This window comes from Stegodyphus dumicola, chromosome 6, assembly GCF_044657685.1.
Source record: "Stegodyphus dumicola isolate Sdum_Otavi_A_Nest chromosome 6, ASM4465768v1".
NCBI lineage: Eukaryota > Metazoa > Arthropoda > Arachnida > Araneae > Eresidae > Stegodyphus > Stegodyphus dumicola.
Window position 1 is genome coordinate 39,685,556 of NC_140773.1, and position 19,309 is coordinate 39,704,864.

General features: G+C 29.9%; 2 protein-coding genes across 11 annotated transcripts in view; one reads left to right on the top strand and one right to left on the bottom strand.

Annotated features, from left to right (window-relative positions):
* The first annotated feature begins 651 nt into the window (after positions 1 to 651).
* LOC118179731 (transmembrane protein 223) lies at positions 652 to 9,293 on the top strand. The gene is made up of 2 exons (XM_035348896.2): positions 652 to 1,183; positions 8,631 to 9,293. Exons 1-2 carry the CDS (start codon positions 781 to 783, stop codon positions 8,930 to 8,932), a joined length of 705 nt encoding a protein of 234 aa, XP_035204787.1. The 5' UTR covers positions 652 to 780; the 3' UTR covers positions 8,933 to 9,293.
* A 2,094-nt stretch (positions 9,294 to 11,387) lies between these two features.
* The window catches only part of LOC118179676 (solute carrier family 15 member 2), a 196,524-nt gene continuing 188,602 nt past the window's right edge, over positions 11,388 to 19,309 (bottom strand). For all 10 annotated transcript variants that reach the window (XM_085818246.1, XM_085818242.1, XM_085818241.1 and 7 more), the window contains 3 exons: positions 18,412 to 18,543; positions 18,199 to 18,306; positions 11,388 to 15,248 (listed from right to left, as the gene is read on the bottom strand). In XM_085818246.1, coding sequence (XP_085674372.1) covers positions 15,075 to 15,248; positions 18,199 to 18,306; positions 18,412 to 18,543 — 414 coding nt within the window. In that variant the 3' untranslated portion in view covers positions 11,388 to 15,074. The remainder of the gene's footprint in view (positions 15,249 to 18,198; positions 18,307 to 18,411; positions 18,544 to 19,309) is intronic.

Here is a 19,309-nt window from a genome sequence, read left to right on the forward strand (position 1 = left end):
TTTCAGAAGTAGAGAAAATTTTCTTGAAAATACTACAGTTCTTTAAATATTACTATTTTAGCATGTATATCTTTTCAATACACTCTTGTGTTTATTTTAAATCACTGATAAATATGTGAGATTTCAGTTTAATATTAATTGTGTTAATATTTGCAATACATTTCACCCAATAATCAATGTTTTGTGTTTTAATTTCTACCTTTTATTAGAAAATGAAACTAACATTTTCTTCTTTATATATTATTGAAATGAAGAATTAATTAATTTAAAATTACGAACCTTTTTTTTATAAATGTGGCATCTTGTATTATTTTATTGCATACCTAAAAGGAATCTGGTTTAAATACAAATTAGTCTCTGGATGGAAGAACTATCATGTCGTACATTTAACCAGAAGATCTACTGGAGAATTCTTTTAAATAGTTTTACATGTTCATAACTTATAATGTGTATATAAGTTTGTTTTGAATAGTTTTGAAAAATACATTGCGCCCCCACTAAATTTGAGTAAAAAAATTTTATCTTGTGAAATACACTCAAATTTTAAATGAAGTCTTTCAAATTTTAAATGAAGCCTTTTGAAACTGCCAAGGTATTTTCATAGAACCAAATTGACCGAAATTGTGGACGCTGGGCAGAGCTTCGTTGTGATGTCCGCTTCCGAAAGAGGTCCGCTTTATTACGCATCAAGTCGCGACCACGTGACTTCCTGCGCGTTCGGGAATTAAACGCCGACCCAAGTCTGCTTCTGTCCGTTAGGCAATGTAAACATAAGAAAATATGTGCTCCAAAGTATTGAATTACCAAATAAAATTCGTAACAAAGTATTCTATTGTTAATGCCTTAGTTAGTCAGAAGCTAAAAGTAATACTTCCCACTCGTATTCAGCTGACCCACAGTTTTTCTAGTACTCATTTTCCTGTTGACAAAATAAGTAATTTGAAGAAAGATGTGCTACTGTATTCATTGGAAAAGACTCGTGTATATAAATATATTTCTATATTTGGTATAGCTCAGTTAGCAGTATGGGTTTTTTATGCAGGTACATTATTCACCAACCTTAGAGACGTAAGTAAAATTGAAGGACCTGTCGTTGAAATGCCTAAAAGTAGTTTATGGAAGCGAATTAATTTAGGAGATATTAGATATCGAATAGTAGCTGTTTTAGCATGTTTGAGTATAGGTAAGCAATAATTTTATTAGATAATCTTATTCGTATGAGCAGAAAACTCTTGGGCGTAGGTAGTTTTGAATACGCCTTTGATACTCGGTAAAACAGTCTCTTTTTGAATTTTTATTGTATATGTAATGCGAATCCAAGTTTCCATTTGTTTTTTTTTTTTAAGTCCTGTCTATGATTACCTGCAAGTTCCTATGCTTTCTTTTTTCTCAAACATATATTTTCGGGTATCCGTTGGCGAAACATGGCGGTACATGAATACCGAGTTTGTGCAATTCTTTTGACTTATTATTTTGGCTTGCATAACAGCGATTTTTGCACCAAAAATGGTGGCTACACAAATCCAAAATAACAAGACAAGACAAAGAATTGCACAAACTCAGTATCCATGTACACATTGACCAATTTTCACTTAAAAAAAATCCCCAAATTGCACAAAAATGCCATTGTGCACTCTCTTGACTTTATCCATGTAAACGTCAACCTATTTTCACTTAAAAAAATCCAAGAATTGCACAAACTTGCATTGTGAACTCCTTTCACTTTGTCCATGTACATATCGATATATTTTCACTTTAAAAGTCAAAGAAGCACCCAATTCTACAATACAGGCAAATAAAAAATACATAATCTCAATAAATTACATTTTAAACCAAACGATAAAATAACATAAAAAAGGAAAAACATGTTATACATTTAAGTACTACAAAAAGCAAATATCCACTTACCCTATTTAGAAATTCTTTAGTCTAAAGCACACAAAATTCCTTAACAGCATCCAAAAACTTCCTAAAGTTATCTGAACTCGAATCTATATATCGGCATCACCACATGTGAACCTTTCTTCTTACAAACCCATTCAAATCCATCTAAATGGTTTTTACGTTTGACTAGATGCATATCCTTCTTTCATACAGGACACTTATAATGGCTACTAAATAAAACCTTCATTTACACACCAGTTAAATTAATGCCGTTTTCCCCTTTTGTTCCAAATCTTTCAGAAACTTCAAATTAATCTTACTATGTTCAGCCATTCTACCATCTAAACAATAAAACCAACACACGCCACAAAAGTGCTTACAAAACATTCCATGATTCAAAATTTCCCAGAATCATGCACCCGATTACATCACAATAGGATTTCCATAACATTCAACTACTCAGGCTACTATAAATGAGACAACTTGGCAATAAATGAAACAACAACTTCGCCATAATACAAAGGGTGCCTTAAAGTCTATACTCTAACCATATTTTGCCTTATTGTTATCGTAATTACAATGCGGTGACTAGACCAAGAGTTCTCAACCTTTTCCTTCCATTGACTGTTTTTCAAGGAATAGTTTTCTTCGTCAACTCCCTTGTACTTTTAAATGATTGCATATAGCTAAAGATAACAGCTAGCTTATGATGGAAATTTCGAAAAAATGGTTTATTAGATTTATGTTAATTTTTTAATAATTTTTTAAAAATAAGCACTATTTTACAAGTGTATACATATGTTCAGAAACAACATCACAGATTCTAATTGCACAAAATATTGATTGTAATTTATGTGATCACTGTCATCAATGTAGTAATGCATTTTGTTTTTAATATTTGATATAAAATTACTTAATGTAATTTTTAAATAGCTTCTTTCAATGTGTTTCCTCATTTCAATTCTAGTTTTGCATTCTTCATAATTTTTTATTGTTTTACTTTTTTATATTATATTTATTTGAAAAATTTACATATTAAAAAAATATTGATTTTTAAAATACATTAAATAATTTTAGAGTATTTCTTCCCTTATATTAATTTTATATGGTTGCTTCCTTACTATGTAATGCAGCCAGCATCATCAATAAACAATTAACCCTTTAACTGTCAAGTTATTTTCATGATTTGGGTACACAAATTGTCAAATTTTTTTATTGGAAAAACCAAATGTAGCCGAAATAAACATCTCCCGATATATATTTGGGTATGACAATACGAAGCACTCAAAAAAAAAAAAAATTACCCCGAGAAATACTCAGGCGTGACGTTTTCGAACACCAGTGCTGTATCTCGGGCATGACAGTTAAAAGGTTAATTATCAATTTTACTAATATATATACAGTCAAATGTCTTTAATCCGGACTCATCGGGACTATGGCGATTCCGGATTATCGGTTTTTCCAGATTATAGATCATCAGTTTAAATCTGGTAAAATGGCATGCAGAAATTATAATTAAAAATATGAAACCATAATTTTTGAAATAAAGAGCAATTATGATCTAAAGGGTATCGGGCACAGCTTTAGTATTAGTCCTTTTTGGCGAGAAATTTGTTTGGCGACATTTTGGAGCGATAAATGTAAAAGTATGATAACCCTAAATACTGAGCTGAAAATCATGCCGCCATTTCTGTCCACGTAACTTTAATAACGAATTTGGTAGGTATCAGAGCTTTGATGGCAGGAGGGATAAATTGCATGTTTTTCTTAAAGTTGCATTTGTGTTAGGAAAGCACAACATTTAAAATATTTTTAAAAAAGCTAAAATTTGATAGTTAAAACTGATGCTTTTAATATTACATCACATGAGTCTTGACATTTTTTTATATGTCAGCTCTGCATATTATTATGAACTCCACCCCCCCCCCACATTTTCAGTAGCATAAGGTAAACTCTTTGTGTTTCCTTTGCTAAGGAAATCAAAATTCCCATGGTCTAAAAATACTTTTTTGCCTCATATTAGAACTATAGGGATGTGTAATTGCATGAATTCATAGGTTCAAATCAGGACCAAAATGATTACTTTTATAACATTTTTATAATTTGACTGACTATAAAAAATATAATGTTGCTTAGATTATGGAATATATTGCTTATAATTTACAGTTCTCAAATTTTGTAAATCTGACAACCTAATAGCTGTATATGAATAACCTTCACTGAGTATTATTACTTTTATTAATAGTATGTTGACATAACAGTCGACTTTTTATTTTAAATTTTATGCCAATTTTCTACATTACTTAAACATTTTATCTAACAGAAATCTGAATTTTTTGTAATAAAAACTCTATAATAAAAGTAAGAGTACAATTTATATATAAAAATTTGACTACACGGCAAGCACTTAGATACTGATTTCAATGTCTTTAAATGTTATTATTATGAAGTTTAGATATATTCTTATTAAGATATACTTTTATTCTCTTATAAAGTTTAGATGTACAGAACAGAAGGCACACTTTGTGCTCACAACTCAGTCAACTACTTGGGGCAAGATAACTTATGATAACAATAAGGTTCAAATGTAAAATTTAAATTCAACTAAATCAATTTAATGCAAAGTTGGTTAAAAACTTAACTGGCATGGAATTCAACTATCAGCAATTACAATGCAAGACTCAAGACTACAAATCTTATCTTATCTAACGTGGCCTCGAAAGGCAAAACACGGTTTGTTTTACAAACTAAAAACTTCATTTAGATTCTGGTGGGAAAATGGATGGAGGAAATTGATAGTAAAGATCCCAAGCATAAAATAACTCTGGTTACAAAATAAAGAATGTTACATTATACTTTTGTGCCCTGATTAATTATTCACTACATGAAATAGTGGAATGCATTTTTGTTTGCATCAGATACAAATTATTTATTTTATTTAAATGCTGTCCAAAACTGAACAGGATTTTGCAAACATACTGACCATATTTTTCGACCTATAGATGCAACACTTCTTCACTTCAGAAGTAAGATTTAGAATTAAGAAATAAGAAAATAAGAGAGAATTATGAATAGAAAATAAATATATATGCTGGCTAGCAGAAGAAGGATGCCTTCATAAAGTACTTTTTAAGAGAAACTGGCTCAGATTCACATTACATGTATGAAAAACCACAAAAACTCCCATATAGCCAGCCTGAACTACCACTATTCAGTGGCTTATCACTCCAACACTAGTGGATTCCAATGACTGTTCGAATTTTTCACAGAAATCATCATTTATGATGATTATTGTATTATTACCATTGGTACAAAATTTACTCATTATGATAATTTAATTTTAGCTTTTAAATTATAAACATAAATTACTTGTAATAAATTTAGGGATTAAAAAATACACACTTCTTGATATTTTTATCATTTACAAAATTTAATCATGAAAAGTATTTCTAATGCTGCTACAAAACTTGCTCATTATAATTTAATTTGATTTCCTTCACTTTGAAATATTTTTTTTATTTTCTTTTAATAACAGAATCTAAGAAACTAAAGTAACATATACTACTAATTTGAAATGCATTTATGAACCTCTTGTAAATTTCATTATTCATAACATAAAAATTAACCTTTTGTAAATTAAAAATATTAGCTAAGTACTAATATAATATAAATATTAACTAACTACTTAAAATATTAATGTTTAATACATTAATATTATACTATTTTGTAATTTAAAATATTAACCTTTTGTAAATTTCATTACTCATAACATAATCATTGCCATAAATTCATGTACAGTAGTTTTTCAAGAATTTATCATAGCAGTACTAGAAATGTTGAAAATTAGAGAAAGACTGTTTATTCTGATCAAGAGCTTATTTTTTAGGATTGTTATTTAGTCTAGATCGGGTTTTGTTGACAATCTGCCATTTTTTTTCCCATCTTCAAAGCCGGGTGTACATTGGCGACCGAAGTTTGTCGCCAAATCAAAAAATTGCCAAAAGGACCAATACTAAAGCTGTTCCAGGTATCAAAATTTACAAAAAAAAAAAAAAAAAAAAAAAAAAAAAAAGCTTAATATTTATTTGTTTACTTTATTAAACATTTCTTTCAATGCATGCATGCGTAAAGCATACATTAAGCATAGTCGAAATTAGAAAATTGCAACCAGAAAACTATTTGATGTGTATTCGTGATATTTATAAAGACGAAGAATTTGATTTAAATCATATCAAAGATGTAGTACATCGAGATAAAATACTACATTTAGTAAGGAATTATAAGCCGAATAAAATAAAAACATCTGCGCTGAAAATAAGGATAGTGCTGACAGATCAACTTCCAGTTCATTGCGCGCCGTGACTTCCAGTTCATCGCATGCATTATGTGTTCATATGCGTAAACGCATTATTCGTTTACCCATCCGCAAAAAGTTTGTAGCTTTGAGGTCTGGATTATAGATCATTCTGGATTATGGACATCCGGTTTAAAGACTTTTGACTGTATATATATATATATATATATATTTTGGTAATCAGTGGGATCTTGATTATGTTGATCAATTGCCATTGCATGCTTGGCTATCAAACTTTAGTTGATCCTTTGATCATCAGTGACCCCTTTAAAAGATTCATCAACCCCAGGGGTTAGTGTAAGGTAACTAACCCCTGGGTAAGGTGTAAGGTACCTTGTTAGTAATCCTTGAACTAGATATTTCAAACTGTGCACATAGACTGCATTTTAGTGCAATCTCCCACTTTGGGGTTGGTTTTGCATTCTGTAAATGCTTCTTTCTAAATTACATGTATCATGCTGTATCAGTACTTTTTTTTGCAAATGTAGTGTTATGGGGTGCGCTGTCTTGGCGCGATCTTGGGCCGCTTGCCACTTTGGTGTTGGTTTTGCATTCTGTAAATGCTTCTTTCTAAATTACATGTATCATGCTGTATCAGTACTTTTTTTGCAAATGTAGTGTTATGGGGTGCGCTGTCTTGGCGCGATCTTGGGCCGCTTGCCATTCTGCATGGAAGGATCACATCCAATTATTACTATCTAAGCATTTTATCTGATCATGTCCAGACTGTATTCCCTGGGGAATGACTGCTTTTTCAAGACGACAATGCCCCTATCCACACTGCTAGGTGTATTCAAGAATGGTTCGAAGAGCATGACAATGCAATTGAACATCTCGCTTGACCCCCGTCAGTCTCTGGACTTGGATGTTAATAAACATTTATGAGCATATTTGGAGACCAAACTTCATTCCCGATTTCCACCTCCATCCGGACTTTCAGAATGGCTTAATATTCCTTTAAATATTGTCCATGACCTTTATGCATCTATCCCATGTCGCATTCAATCTGTACTTCAGTCAAAGGGTGGGCCAACCCCCTATTAATAAAGATATTCCATTATTTCACAGGTGTTCATATTATTTTGTTCTCCATCTATTTGTAGTGCATTGCATTGTGAAAAAACGATGGCACCTAAAGCCACTAAATTTTTCAAGTTATGTAGTTCTCCACCCAAATATGTACATCTATGATCTCAAATTTTCAATATTTTTAAAATTTATTTTATGTGAATTTAAATAAATTTTGATTACCAAACTTGGAGATTTAAAAGCAATGTGTTGCCATATTTATATATATGCTGTATTTGCTATATTTTATAAATTTATGCAGAAACTTTAATGATTTAAAAGAAATTTGTTGCTACTGGGCAAAGCAGAAAATATTTCCCTTTCAAATTAAATCAAACTTTGCAGTTTAAAAAAATTATGTTGCCATTGTCTGAAATAAAATACCTATTTTATCCTCTACTTGTCAGTGTGGCCATTAGGCAAAGTGTAACATATTTAATTTATGCAGAACATTTCATATTTATGAGTATCAATGTAAAGATTATTATTATGCATCATACACGGTTGACTGTAGTATGGAGATAACTGAAATTAATGTGTGTATTTCAAGTTCTAATCCAATATACTTAAGCAAAAAGCCAAAGTGTATTCTGATTACACTGAATTCTTGTTAGCAAAGAAAATTCAATGCAGCAGTTACTAAAAAGTAAATAACAATGTATTATGACACATAAATTGATTTTTTAATAAATTTCAAAAAATTACATATTTTTGCTTCTAAAATTATTTGAAAATGTACGAATGTGCTTCATATTAATATCTTGAATTATTTGAAATTACAACAGGTTTTTACCGTATGAAATTTTGAAACAGGATCCCAGTCACCCCTGATAATTTATTCTTTTCTTTGTAAACTACTTGTTTCTTCTTATAACTAAGGCTACCAACAACTGAGTGGTAAATTCACTGAATGCTGGTAGTTTGATCTAGGTTTGATTCTTGGCAAACAAGTTGGCTGTGTGGGTGTTTCCATTGTTTTTCCCATATATAGCATGGATACAAGCCAGATTTCCTTAGAAATACCTCAATAAAGGCAAGAACTAGTGCAGTATTATAGTTTAATGGCAGTATCCATAGATGTGCATGATTAAATTCTGTTATAGCTATAACATGATCAATGTTAATATATAGAAATAGCTAGCCATACTTAATATGTTAATTTATACATATTCTCATACATAAATTATGAGTAAATTGTGTTCATTTGATGTTGCTTGTTGTTGACTGTGTACATTATGTGCTTTTCATATGCAATTATTTATTTTGATTACAACAGAGTATATTTAAATTCATTAAATTAAATGTTGTTGAATTTTTATTTCAGGTATTGGAACTGCATTTATCACTTATACTCTACCTTTGAGGGTTATAAAGGCATTAACTTTATGTAAAGGAGGTAATATGGCTTCTATAGTTACTTATGCCCCATTTGGTAGAACTACTAGAGAATTTAAAGTTCCATTGCATCAACTTAGCTGCTTAGTGTCACGAAAGGAAGCCACATCTTATATACCACTAAAAATAAAAAATACATGGTTTTATTATTTAGTAGATTGTAAAGGACACTTTTGCCAACCATCTCTGTTTGACTTCACAGTTGGAACAAAATCTTTTAAGCGGAATTAAGTGAAAAAATATTTTCTGAGATTAATTAATATGTGGTTGCAGTAATATTGCTTAATTATTATTTATAAAAAATGTGAAAGAAGAAAAACACGGTGTTAAAATTATGTGATAACAATAATCTTAGCTTTTTTGTTATTGTGCAATATGTCATAGCAATTTGTATTTGTCTTTGAAAAAAAGAAAAATCGTTAATTGAAAAATGTTATTTCTGAATTTCATTATTTTATGTGCTAAAATGCTGCTTTCTAAGCTATTGTAAAAATTAGGAAAGCATTTCTTGTTTTTAGATTGTATTCAGTTTGAGATAGTATGTAACTTACAATGAAAAAATCAATAAAAAGTGTTTCAATATGTTATTAAATTTGATTACATAAATATTCATTACAAATGTTATGTTAATCAATATATATGTACTAGGGCTGATGGCTTTCTGTAGGCAGAAAATTTGTTTCTTCCCTGCTAATGGCAGAGATTGTTCATAACTAGTGGTTGACCTGCAAAAAGTGTTAACAGTTGCCAAAAATCAAAACATATTTAAAATATTTTTAATATTTAATTAAATTAATTTTAATATGTAGTTTATGTCTTAATAGTATATGTTAACAAAAAAATAATTATTGCTTATGTCTGCATATAATTTGAATAATGGAAAAATGTGAATATATACAGTCTTTTTTGTTTATATTGTTGTATTTCTACAAAATTTTTTGCTTAATCTTTAATTAGCAGAAGTACCCGATGCCAGTTAAGTTAGATTGAGAGTAATGCATTTAACAACATAGAAAATGATACTGCTGTAATCCTTCACGGTACTATTCGGTTTTGAGGGCCGTAAAAAAATTCCAGCGAAAATGTATGTGCGAAAGCGCCAAATCTAGCAAACACGCCCATTTAACAGCGTGCCAAATCTAGCGTACGCGCTGATTTCAGATTGCATAAGTTTATATAGTTCTATATTTCTTAACACGCCATTGAAATACTAGTTTAATTTTTAATTCCTTTTTTGATAACCTATGGATTTAATAATTTGGGAATTGCCTATGATGAAAAGTCTGCAATAGAATTATGGGTAAAGTGCAGAATCACCCACTGCTTGACGCGTTTTTAAGAATTGCAAATACTCGGTATCCATGTGCACATCGACTTATTTTCACTTAAAAAAAATCCCAGAATTGCACAAAAATGGCACTGCGCACACCCCTGACTTTATCTATGTACACATCAACCTATTGTCACTTAAAAAGTAAAAGAAAATTGACAAAAATCCAATTGTTTTTTCCCTTGTAAAAAGCGGCAAACAAATAAGTGGGCGATTCTGCACTTTACTGAGAATGTTTTCAAAGAAACGGCATCATTCATTATAGAAAATTATGTTTGAACAACCAACGAGATGACATTATGCTTTAGCGATAACTCGGTAGCGAAATATTATATCAACTTAAACTTTCATCTAAATTAAAACATTAATATTAGATAGTTATTTACTATTATACTTCCTTTCTTGCGTTAGGGTTGCCGCAATTACTTTTGGCAGCATTGGCATCAACAAAAGTTTGGCGATCTTTTACGGCCCTCGAAACCGAATAGTACCTCCTTCTCTAATAACAATGCAAAAAAGTACAATTGACAGTCGTACATTTCGCTCTAGTGTAGAATTGAGTGCCCCTCTAATAGCAACAAACTAGGTAGTATACAATGCCTAGTTTGTGCAATTCTCTGATGTTTTTTTGAGTGAAAATAGATCAATATGCACATGGACACTTTGTGCGAATCTTTGACTTCTTATTTTGCTTTTGTGTACCGGCCATCTTGAAATTGTGCTTTCCTGGTGCTGATCTTGGCGTCAAAAAAGAATCACCAAAAAACAAGGAGCACCCAGTTGTAAACTTTTACCATACATTTTTCAGTTTGATATGATATGGAACCCACATAAAAAATTTCGATAGAAAAATAAACTAATTCTCCCTCATTACATCAGCAACAATGGCACGTAGCTTTAATGATTTTAGTCTTTCTAATCAAATGGTCATAAAGGCTCAAGTTTCATCCAATATTTCACCTATATTAAATTCTAGTGAATTAAATGTGGCAAAAAATTTTATCATAATTGATCAGAAATCAATAATGTGAACAAACACACAAACAGACATTCTTCTTTATATGTGGAACGGCTGTAAGGGGTTATTTTGATCCTTTGATGAAAGTACTGAAATAACAACTGTAAAACAATACTGTAACACAAAAATGTACTTTATATGTATTTCATAATTTATATTTAATATCACATGATAACTCATCAACCTTTTTAAAATACTGTAAATGTATTGAGTACATGGCGATCAATTGGATCATACTACATTTACTCAAATAACTCATTAATTTGATATAAGAATTGATTTCAAATAAATAGTTTCATAAATTAAAGCTAATGTTAACTAAAATAAAACACAATATCTATAATAATATTTTTTATGTATTCACTCGGAGGATGGATGATTCACTCTCTAAATCCAGAAATGAGAAATGTTGTCTGATGTTTCAGTTATATCATTACATGTGTAGCTGAATGGGAATATGTAAAGCATTTCGTTTCAATTCTACTTAATGTTTAAAATATTAGAGATTACACATACGTATTAAGAAATAATACAGCTGATACAAAAATAATTTTTAACAATTTTTTCAGTGCATTTTCCGCACACAACTTTGGAACAAGATGATCATTATTCTTGATATTTGTTTCCATTGCATCTCTGTACTTGACACTTTTTTCTCTTTCTATCCATTTTCTTTTCAAGCGCTTTTTCTGAAGACTCAGGAAGGATTTTTGGGAGTTTTGAAGCCATATGTACCACTCAACTCTTTTCCTAATTTCAGTAGAAAATCTCTCCTGTTAATGGTATTTCCTGTTACACTTTTATAAATTATCCAGACGTTCAAAGCTGCGTGATCCAAAATATTAAAAACAATATGTATGCTTTTCATGAGTTATTTGACAATACCTCGAGCTTAAAGAGGGATAAAAGTAAAGAGGTCAAAATCACCCTCATTTGCCCTTCTAGGAATACATGCCAATATTTCAAAAACTAACAAACCTAGAATGCTGAACATTTTTTTACAAATTTTTGTTATCTAGTTAGGAAAAGTCAAAAGATTCCAAACGATTTCTTCTAATAAAACAAAAGTAATCAATTGTCAAAAGTGTTCAGGGGTCAAAATGATCCCTACCGCCGTTCTAGTGTTAATCACAATAAACCAAACAAAACCGTCCAACACCAATAATTAACAAAAGCAACCCTCTAGAAGAGGCATTAGAAACAAGTTCTTTGATTATAAATGAATGACTGTTTCTTAGGATTAAAGAATAGGTGGTGCTTAAGTGAACACTGGTCTCCTTCCTTGAATACCAGCTGACAGGGAACGTGCATACACACATTAAGTTTGGAGGTGTTCTTAGAAAACATTATGAAATGCTTCCTTGCATTATCAGGCTTTGATTAGGCTGAAGAAAAAAGAAAAGAAATCATTGATTATGCCTATAAATAGTCGATGAAAGTGCAGCCTGCTGGCAAGAAATGAGAATTTTAGATTTTGAAAAGTCACTGGAAGAAATGTTTTTTATTTGGAGTGTGTGCGAGACTTGTAATATGTCAAAAATGCTTAAAATGATTTAAGCCTGAAAGAAAAGGATAAATTGCTGAAAGATTAGGCTACATTTTATAAATGCAGCCAGAGAGAAGCAGTAATAAAAATGGGGATTTCCCAAGTAGCATTGTGCACTTTACTTAAACAAAGAAATAAAATTTATAAAAAAGCAGAAAAAAAGTTTCAGGAAGGATAAAAGAATGGGAAATTGAGAGATGTTGAAACTGCTCTTCTAGAATAGTTTCAAGCTATGAGATTAAAAAATGTTCCAATTTCTGAAGCTTTTTTGACTACATAGGCTGTAGAATTTTCTAAAACGCTAGGAGAAAATTTTGTGCTATTGGATGGCGTAAAGATGAAAAGAGAGAAATATTGTTTTTTGGAAACTACATGGTGAGAAGATAGGACAGATTATCAGTTGGCTGAGAAATGGATAAAAAGATGTTTCACCCAAGCTTCTAAAAAATGCAAGGCACATGAAATTTATAACACAGATGAAACCAATTTGTTTTGAAGACCATTACCGGAGCACACATTAATGTTTTAATTTAAAACAGCAGCTGGTTTTAAGAAACTTTAAAGAATGAGTTGGTGTGTGCAATATAAACGATTAAAAAGATGTCAGTGGTTATTGGAACGAGTAGAAAACCTCCTGTATTTAAAAGGAGTCAAGAATTTACCTTTAACTTACCATAATAATAAGAATTCATGGATGACAAAGAGTATTTTTACTAAATTCCTTTCGAAATGGGGCAGAGAACTGAAAAATGAAAAAAATAGCTTTACTATTAGATAACTGCTGCATATCCCTCTGATATCATTTTCTGAAAACATTAAATTAGTATTGAATCCTGCAACTATGACTTATGTCATTCAGCCCTTAGACCAAGGTGTTATAAAAGCTTTTAAATATAATTACAGAAAAGGTCTCGTTCAGAAAAAGATAAACGAAATTAAACTTTTGAAAGTGTAAACACTTTGAAGGAGATAACTATATTGATATGTTTGTTAAAGGCTATGCATATAATAGTCCCCATAGTGCATGGGAAGCAGTCTCCCAAAACACAGTTATGAATTGCTTTGGAAAATATGCTTTTTATTTAGAAGAAGCCACAGAGGAATTGTAAGCTATTTTTAATATTTTGAACATCAGTTAGAGAAAGGAACAAAGATTCTTTTTTAGAATACATTGCAGTTGACAATAATATTGAGACACCTTTTGGAAACATTTACTATGATAGTATAGAAAGTGTTAAAAGAGCTGCAGAAATGCCAGGCTCTGCTGAATCGAGAAAAGCACTGTGAACTCTTGAATTCAAAAGGAAACATCAGAAAAGCTACCAACAGTTAATGAACTTGAAAATACAAGTAAAAGACTGTTGACGAACAATGTGAAACAAATATGGATAGAGAAGTTCTTTGTAAAAGTTTAAAATTTCTTCAGGTATGTAATCATAAAATTTTTTTATGAAAAATAAATACAAAATAAATTTCTAAGTTTTGTGAATATGTAAAAATAAACTTTAATAATATAGGTATTGATTATTAGATTAAATGTTAATGACTATCTTACAAAATAAATTCAAAGTTGATAATGTAATTTGCAACATTATAATCGCTGTTTATTAAACTCATCCACTTAATAAACATAAATATGCTTCAAATGGAAATGATTTTAATAAGCAACAGGTATTGTATATAAATTTAAAACTGTGTGCATACAGATATCCTGCATAAGAACCTGAAAAATACCTTTAAACTAATTGCATAAAACCAGGATTATACTAAATGTTCAAAAATTATTTTTTTATTAATTTACAGTAATTCTGAATGACATAAAATTTATCATTCTTAAAAAATATAATAAATAGCTGCTATTTTTTTTTACAAATATATATATATTATCCATCAAGAGAATATACAAAGCATTCAAATGCATAAATATTTAAAATTATTTTGCATTTTAATACCATTTTGGTTACTTTTTCTACTGTTTTTGGATAATTTTTCACAACTATTTAGAACTTAATACCTAAAGAATTTAAATCATAAAATCATTGATATTTTATATCAAAGAAAATCAAAAGTTTTATAGGTTATTAAAGGTTGCTTGTAATAAATTAATTTTTTGTTATAATGGATTCTTATTCATTGCAGTTTTAGTAATAAAACTGCAGGTAAAAATTTAATAAGTCACAAGTTATGCAAATAAAATTTGCATTTGTTTATGAGTATGAGAATGAATTCCCTCAGTCTTTGCATTTTGTAAGTACTCATTCATTACCCTACTTCTGCGGCAACAAGAACTTTTTATAAAAATATTACACACAAAGTCAATAACTCAGTTGCACAAAGTCGCTATGGTTTCAGTTTGTGCTGCATATGAATGCTGTACCAAAATTTGCTGAACAGGATGTATAGAGAAATATATCCTTTCTCATTCCTGTATTTTGTAATATATTATGTACATTTTACAGCAACAGATTTTTTTTTTTTTTCACTTATTGAAGTCTGTTTCTTCTTCATATGCTTTATTGGATTTTCCATTCTCAGGTCTAGTTTCTGATTCTTCTGTATTGTTGCGTTTCACATATTTATAAAAGTATGCCATGATAGCAAAAATAATCATGTCGATAAACATCATTATGGCAAACATAAATAGTTCATGTGACTGAAAAGAAAAAAAGACATATATTTTAAATGTTAACTTCATTCATTCATTTCACATAGCATAAATTCAGTGCATTAGAAACTGGTAAATAGAGCTTAAAAAATTTCAGTGAACTCTCTTTTACTAAATTCAGTCAAATACTTGAAAATAGTTTCTATCCAAAAATACATAATTTTAATCAGTTTCTCATCATACCATGTTTCATAAAAAGTAATCAGAAATATTTTATACTTATTTAAAAACAATGCATTTAAATACTTCTAAATTTAAAAAAATACTGCCAAACCATGTTAATACTAAAGGATATAAACATAAACAATTAGGAATGTTTGAAGGATTTTTAAAAGGAACAGACAAAACATTTTGGGGGCCATTATGTTATACTGTCATGCCTTTATCATCCATAAATTTGGTATGTGTCATCACTGCACAAAATGCTGCACTTTCTTACACAAATAGGGTCATAGGTTGCTGGTGGCCAATGACCTCAATAATCATTGATGTCTTCCAGTTTAATTTCATTTAAATAATTATTTAATGTACTATCTTTCATAGGTTGCTTGACAACGATCAATAGGCTCATAGGTTACAGTTACTAATTGCTTTGAATGGACACCAATGTCCTTTGGTTAAATTTTATTTGAATAATCAATTTATCCACACCAGTGACTGTCAACCTAAAAATCACAAGTGATCAACTGCCTTGATGGGAGCTGGTATCCTTCAGTTTAATTTTATTAAAATGCCATCAAGGAAAGGTCTTTAGATATTCAAAAAAGGTGGAACCAAAAAAACTTGCACTACCAGTATTACCAGAGATGCAGTTAACCCATTGCCATTGCAATGGGTAAAACTAGCATAAGCATATGTGGGGGCACTAAAATCTTTTAACCCTTTCCGGCATGATACTCTTTAAAGTTAAAATTTTATCAAAACAATTTGTAGGCAGTCTATTTAGGCCTAGAAGAGTATGCAGGTATAATTTTACGAAGATTGCACAAACCGTTTCCATTTTGTGGATGTGTCCGAAGTGAACACACTGAGCCACATGAGCTGCGATAGGTGAGCATTGCTGTGAAGCACGTATTACAGTAAAATACTTTGTCTATGATTTAAAAACAGTAGAATTTGATCTCTGTAGCAGATTTAGCATAACTCAAGATGCACCACGGGGAGGCCTGCTACTCTACACCCCCTCAAAAAAACCAGGGGAAAAAAAGAAAACTCTCATTGCTTCGGAAATGCTGAGGCCTCTCAAGCCATTTACACAATTTAAAAATTTATAAGAAAAATAATTAAAATACTATTAATATTTACAATTAATTATTGACTAGAAAAGAGTAATTATTAAATATATGTACAAATAAAAATCTACAGAAATCAAAACTAAGCAAACTACGCACAATGAAAGCAAGAGAAAAAAGGGTTTGCTCTCGCTAAAAATCAAACAGCTAAGTGAAAACAAAGCAGCGGGGTCTTCAAAACCAAAAACAGAAAAGAATAAAAACAAATATAAATAAATCTGCATTCTCAGCCTTCCCCGAGTTTGAAGAACAAGACTAGTTTCTGTGACTCACTCCCACGTGACGGGCCTACCAGTACAGTGTATTCTGTCCGAACACACCATACACTGAAGGCTTCACTATACATGATATTTCAAAGATAAAAATTAAAAGTAATACAGAATAGGCATATGAACGACAAAATTATATAAAGATTTTTTTTCATTGGTATTCTTTATATTAAAAAAAAAAAAAAAAAAAAAATCTGAAACATTTCTTTGAAAAATTAGTGTCTTTAAAAACAGAATATATCTCAATATTAATGATTTGCTTGTGTGGTGCTGCCATCTATTATTCATAAAAGAGATTAGAAGTAACCATTAGTGTAGTTTTTGTGATATTTATCGATTATTTTTAGAGGGAATATTTTTAGTGTGTTCACACTGAACACACTGCGCTGGAAAGGGTTAAATGCTTAAGACCTCTAGAGGTCTTAATCCAACTCTAGTTTTACCCCAGTAACTATTAACAATTCATGGGTCATCAATGGCCAACTGCTCTGATAGATGTCATTGTCTTTTAGTTTAATTTTATTTTAACAATGTGTCTAAATTTACTGCATTGCTCTACATTGTCAGCCAGTAAGTCATTGGTGACTAGTGGCTTTGAAGATCAATTTGATGCAGAAGCATCTTTAGCAGAATCATCTCTTATATTTTTAAACTGTTTCATTCTTTTATGCTTTGTTTGGTTACATTATGCATTTATCACCCATATGACATACTAAGTCCAAAACATGACTGTACAAAACTGAAGATGAGCAATTTAAAAGTAGTAAAACATATTTCTTGATAATTTTCTGTTGTTAACTGTAGTATCATATTACACCAGTTAACAACTATCCTAACAGTCACCTGGCTTTCAGATTAATTTTAATAGTCTATCCAAATTTACTATATAATCCTACACATTTACTGTTAACTCACATGTAATCAGTGATTAACAGACTGATAAACATCTTCAGCTTAAATTTTATTTTAATAATATGTTTAAGTTATGTAATTTTAAGTACATTTAATTTTTAATATGTCCATCTGATATTTTTTTTTAACATTTGCAGCATTGGAAATCCTAAGGCAACATAAATCAGCATAATTTAAGCATTACTTTAATTAATAAAAGATGCATCTTATATTATACATGTACTTGGCACAGAATTTCCCTCCCGCCTTCTTAAATAGATCAGGAAATGTCCAAAAATTCCCTTAAAAGTATTAGCCGAATGATTAAGATTGTATTTAAAAAATAATTTATTTCTCTTTAAAATCCCGTGTTTCACTTTTGATGAAATTTACTTCAGTATCTATTTTAATTAATTTGAAATAAGGAGAAAATGCTGCAAGAAATTATTAGCTCACAATGAAATTATTCTCATTTTATATATTTACCATTTTGTCAAATAAGCTGAGTTCAGCTATCACAAGCACAATTAAATTTCCAAATGCTACAGTAAGCTGCCATGCTGCTTGTAACACAGATTTCATACTGCTAGGAGCCTAAAGATAAAGAGTTTATTTAGCCTCTAAAATTGCTATTAAATCAGACATAAATTTCATACTTCACATTTGCAAGATGTATCAAATATTAAACTAGACACTTACTTGTGAGTATGAAAATTCTAGTCCAGTCACAGAAAACATTATTTCACCAGCGGTCATAATCACATACTGAGGTATTTGTAAGAATATATGCATAGAGTTTTCTTCTATCATAGTTATAGTTCCAACAGAAAACTGCAAAAAAGAAAAAAAAAAATTTAACTGCAACATGCATATAAATTGAAATGATTATTTTATATTTGGAGTTTACAGAATAACTTTGTTTAATTTTATAGAATTACATTATTATTATTTTTATCTATAAAGCATTTTTCAAATATAAAAAGACAAGAAATCTTATGTGTGAATATTTTGCTAAAATTAAGAATTTTCTTTTAATGAAACAAGAAACAAGTGTAAATGCACACCATTAAAATTTGTAATTCTAATAACAGGAAATATGGAGCTTAACTAAAATTTTGAATACTTTTATTGCATAATACAGATTTAATTTCACTTCTATTAATATGCTTGAAATTTGCATGAAGTGTGATTACAACTGTTGTTTACATATCTTTAAGTCTGTTTTCTGAATGATAAATTAGTATTTTGAATAAAAAGTACTTATTTTTAAAATATTCTGTTTTTTTTTTTTTTTTTTTTTTTTTTCTTTCTCTTTTTTTATCTATCAATCAACCTCTTTATTTTCAAAATCAAAATTAAGATTACTGCTGCCAGATAGTTTCTTACAGATAGCAGCAGTATTTTCCTGCATTACTTTCTACTGTCTTATCCAGTGACTTTAGTCTATATTTAGAAAGCACTATTTTCATCAAAGTACAAAAATTCCTTCATTAAACATTCATTGTCTTTGAAAGAATATGAGCAAAGACTTGGATATAATGTCTGTTGATTTCATCATTTTCCCCTTCTAAAAGATTTGGAGTTAGTTTTATTGTAT

Bases quoted from the DNA above. Each gene is read 5' to 3' on its own strand.
- LOC118179731 (XM_035348896.2), top strand. From the start codon at position 781: ATGTGCTCCAAAGTATTGAATTACCAAATAAAATTCGTAACAAAGTAT. The intron at 1,184-8,630 runs GTAAGCAATAAT...TTTTTATTTCAG, and splicing joins TTTAGCATGTTTGAGTATAG to GTATTGGAACTGCATTTATC.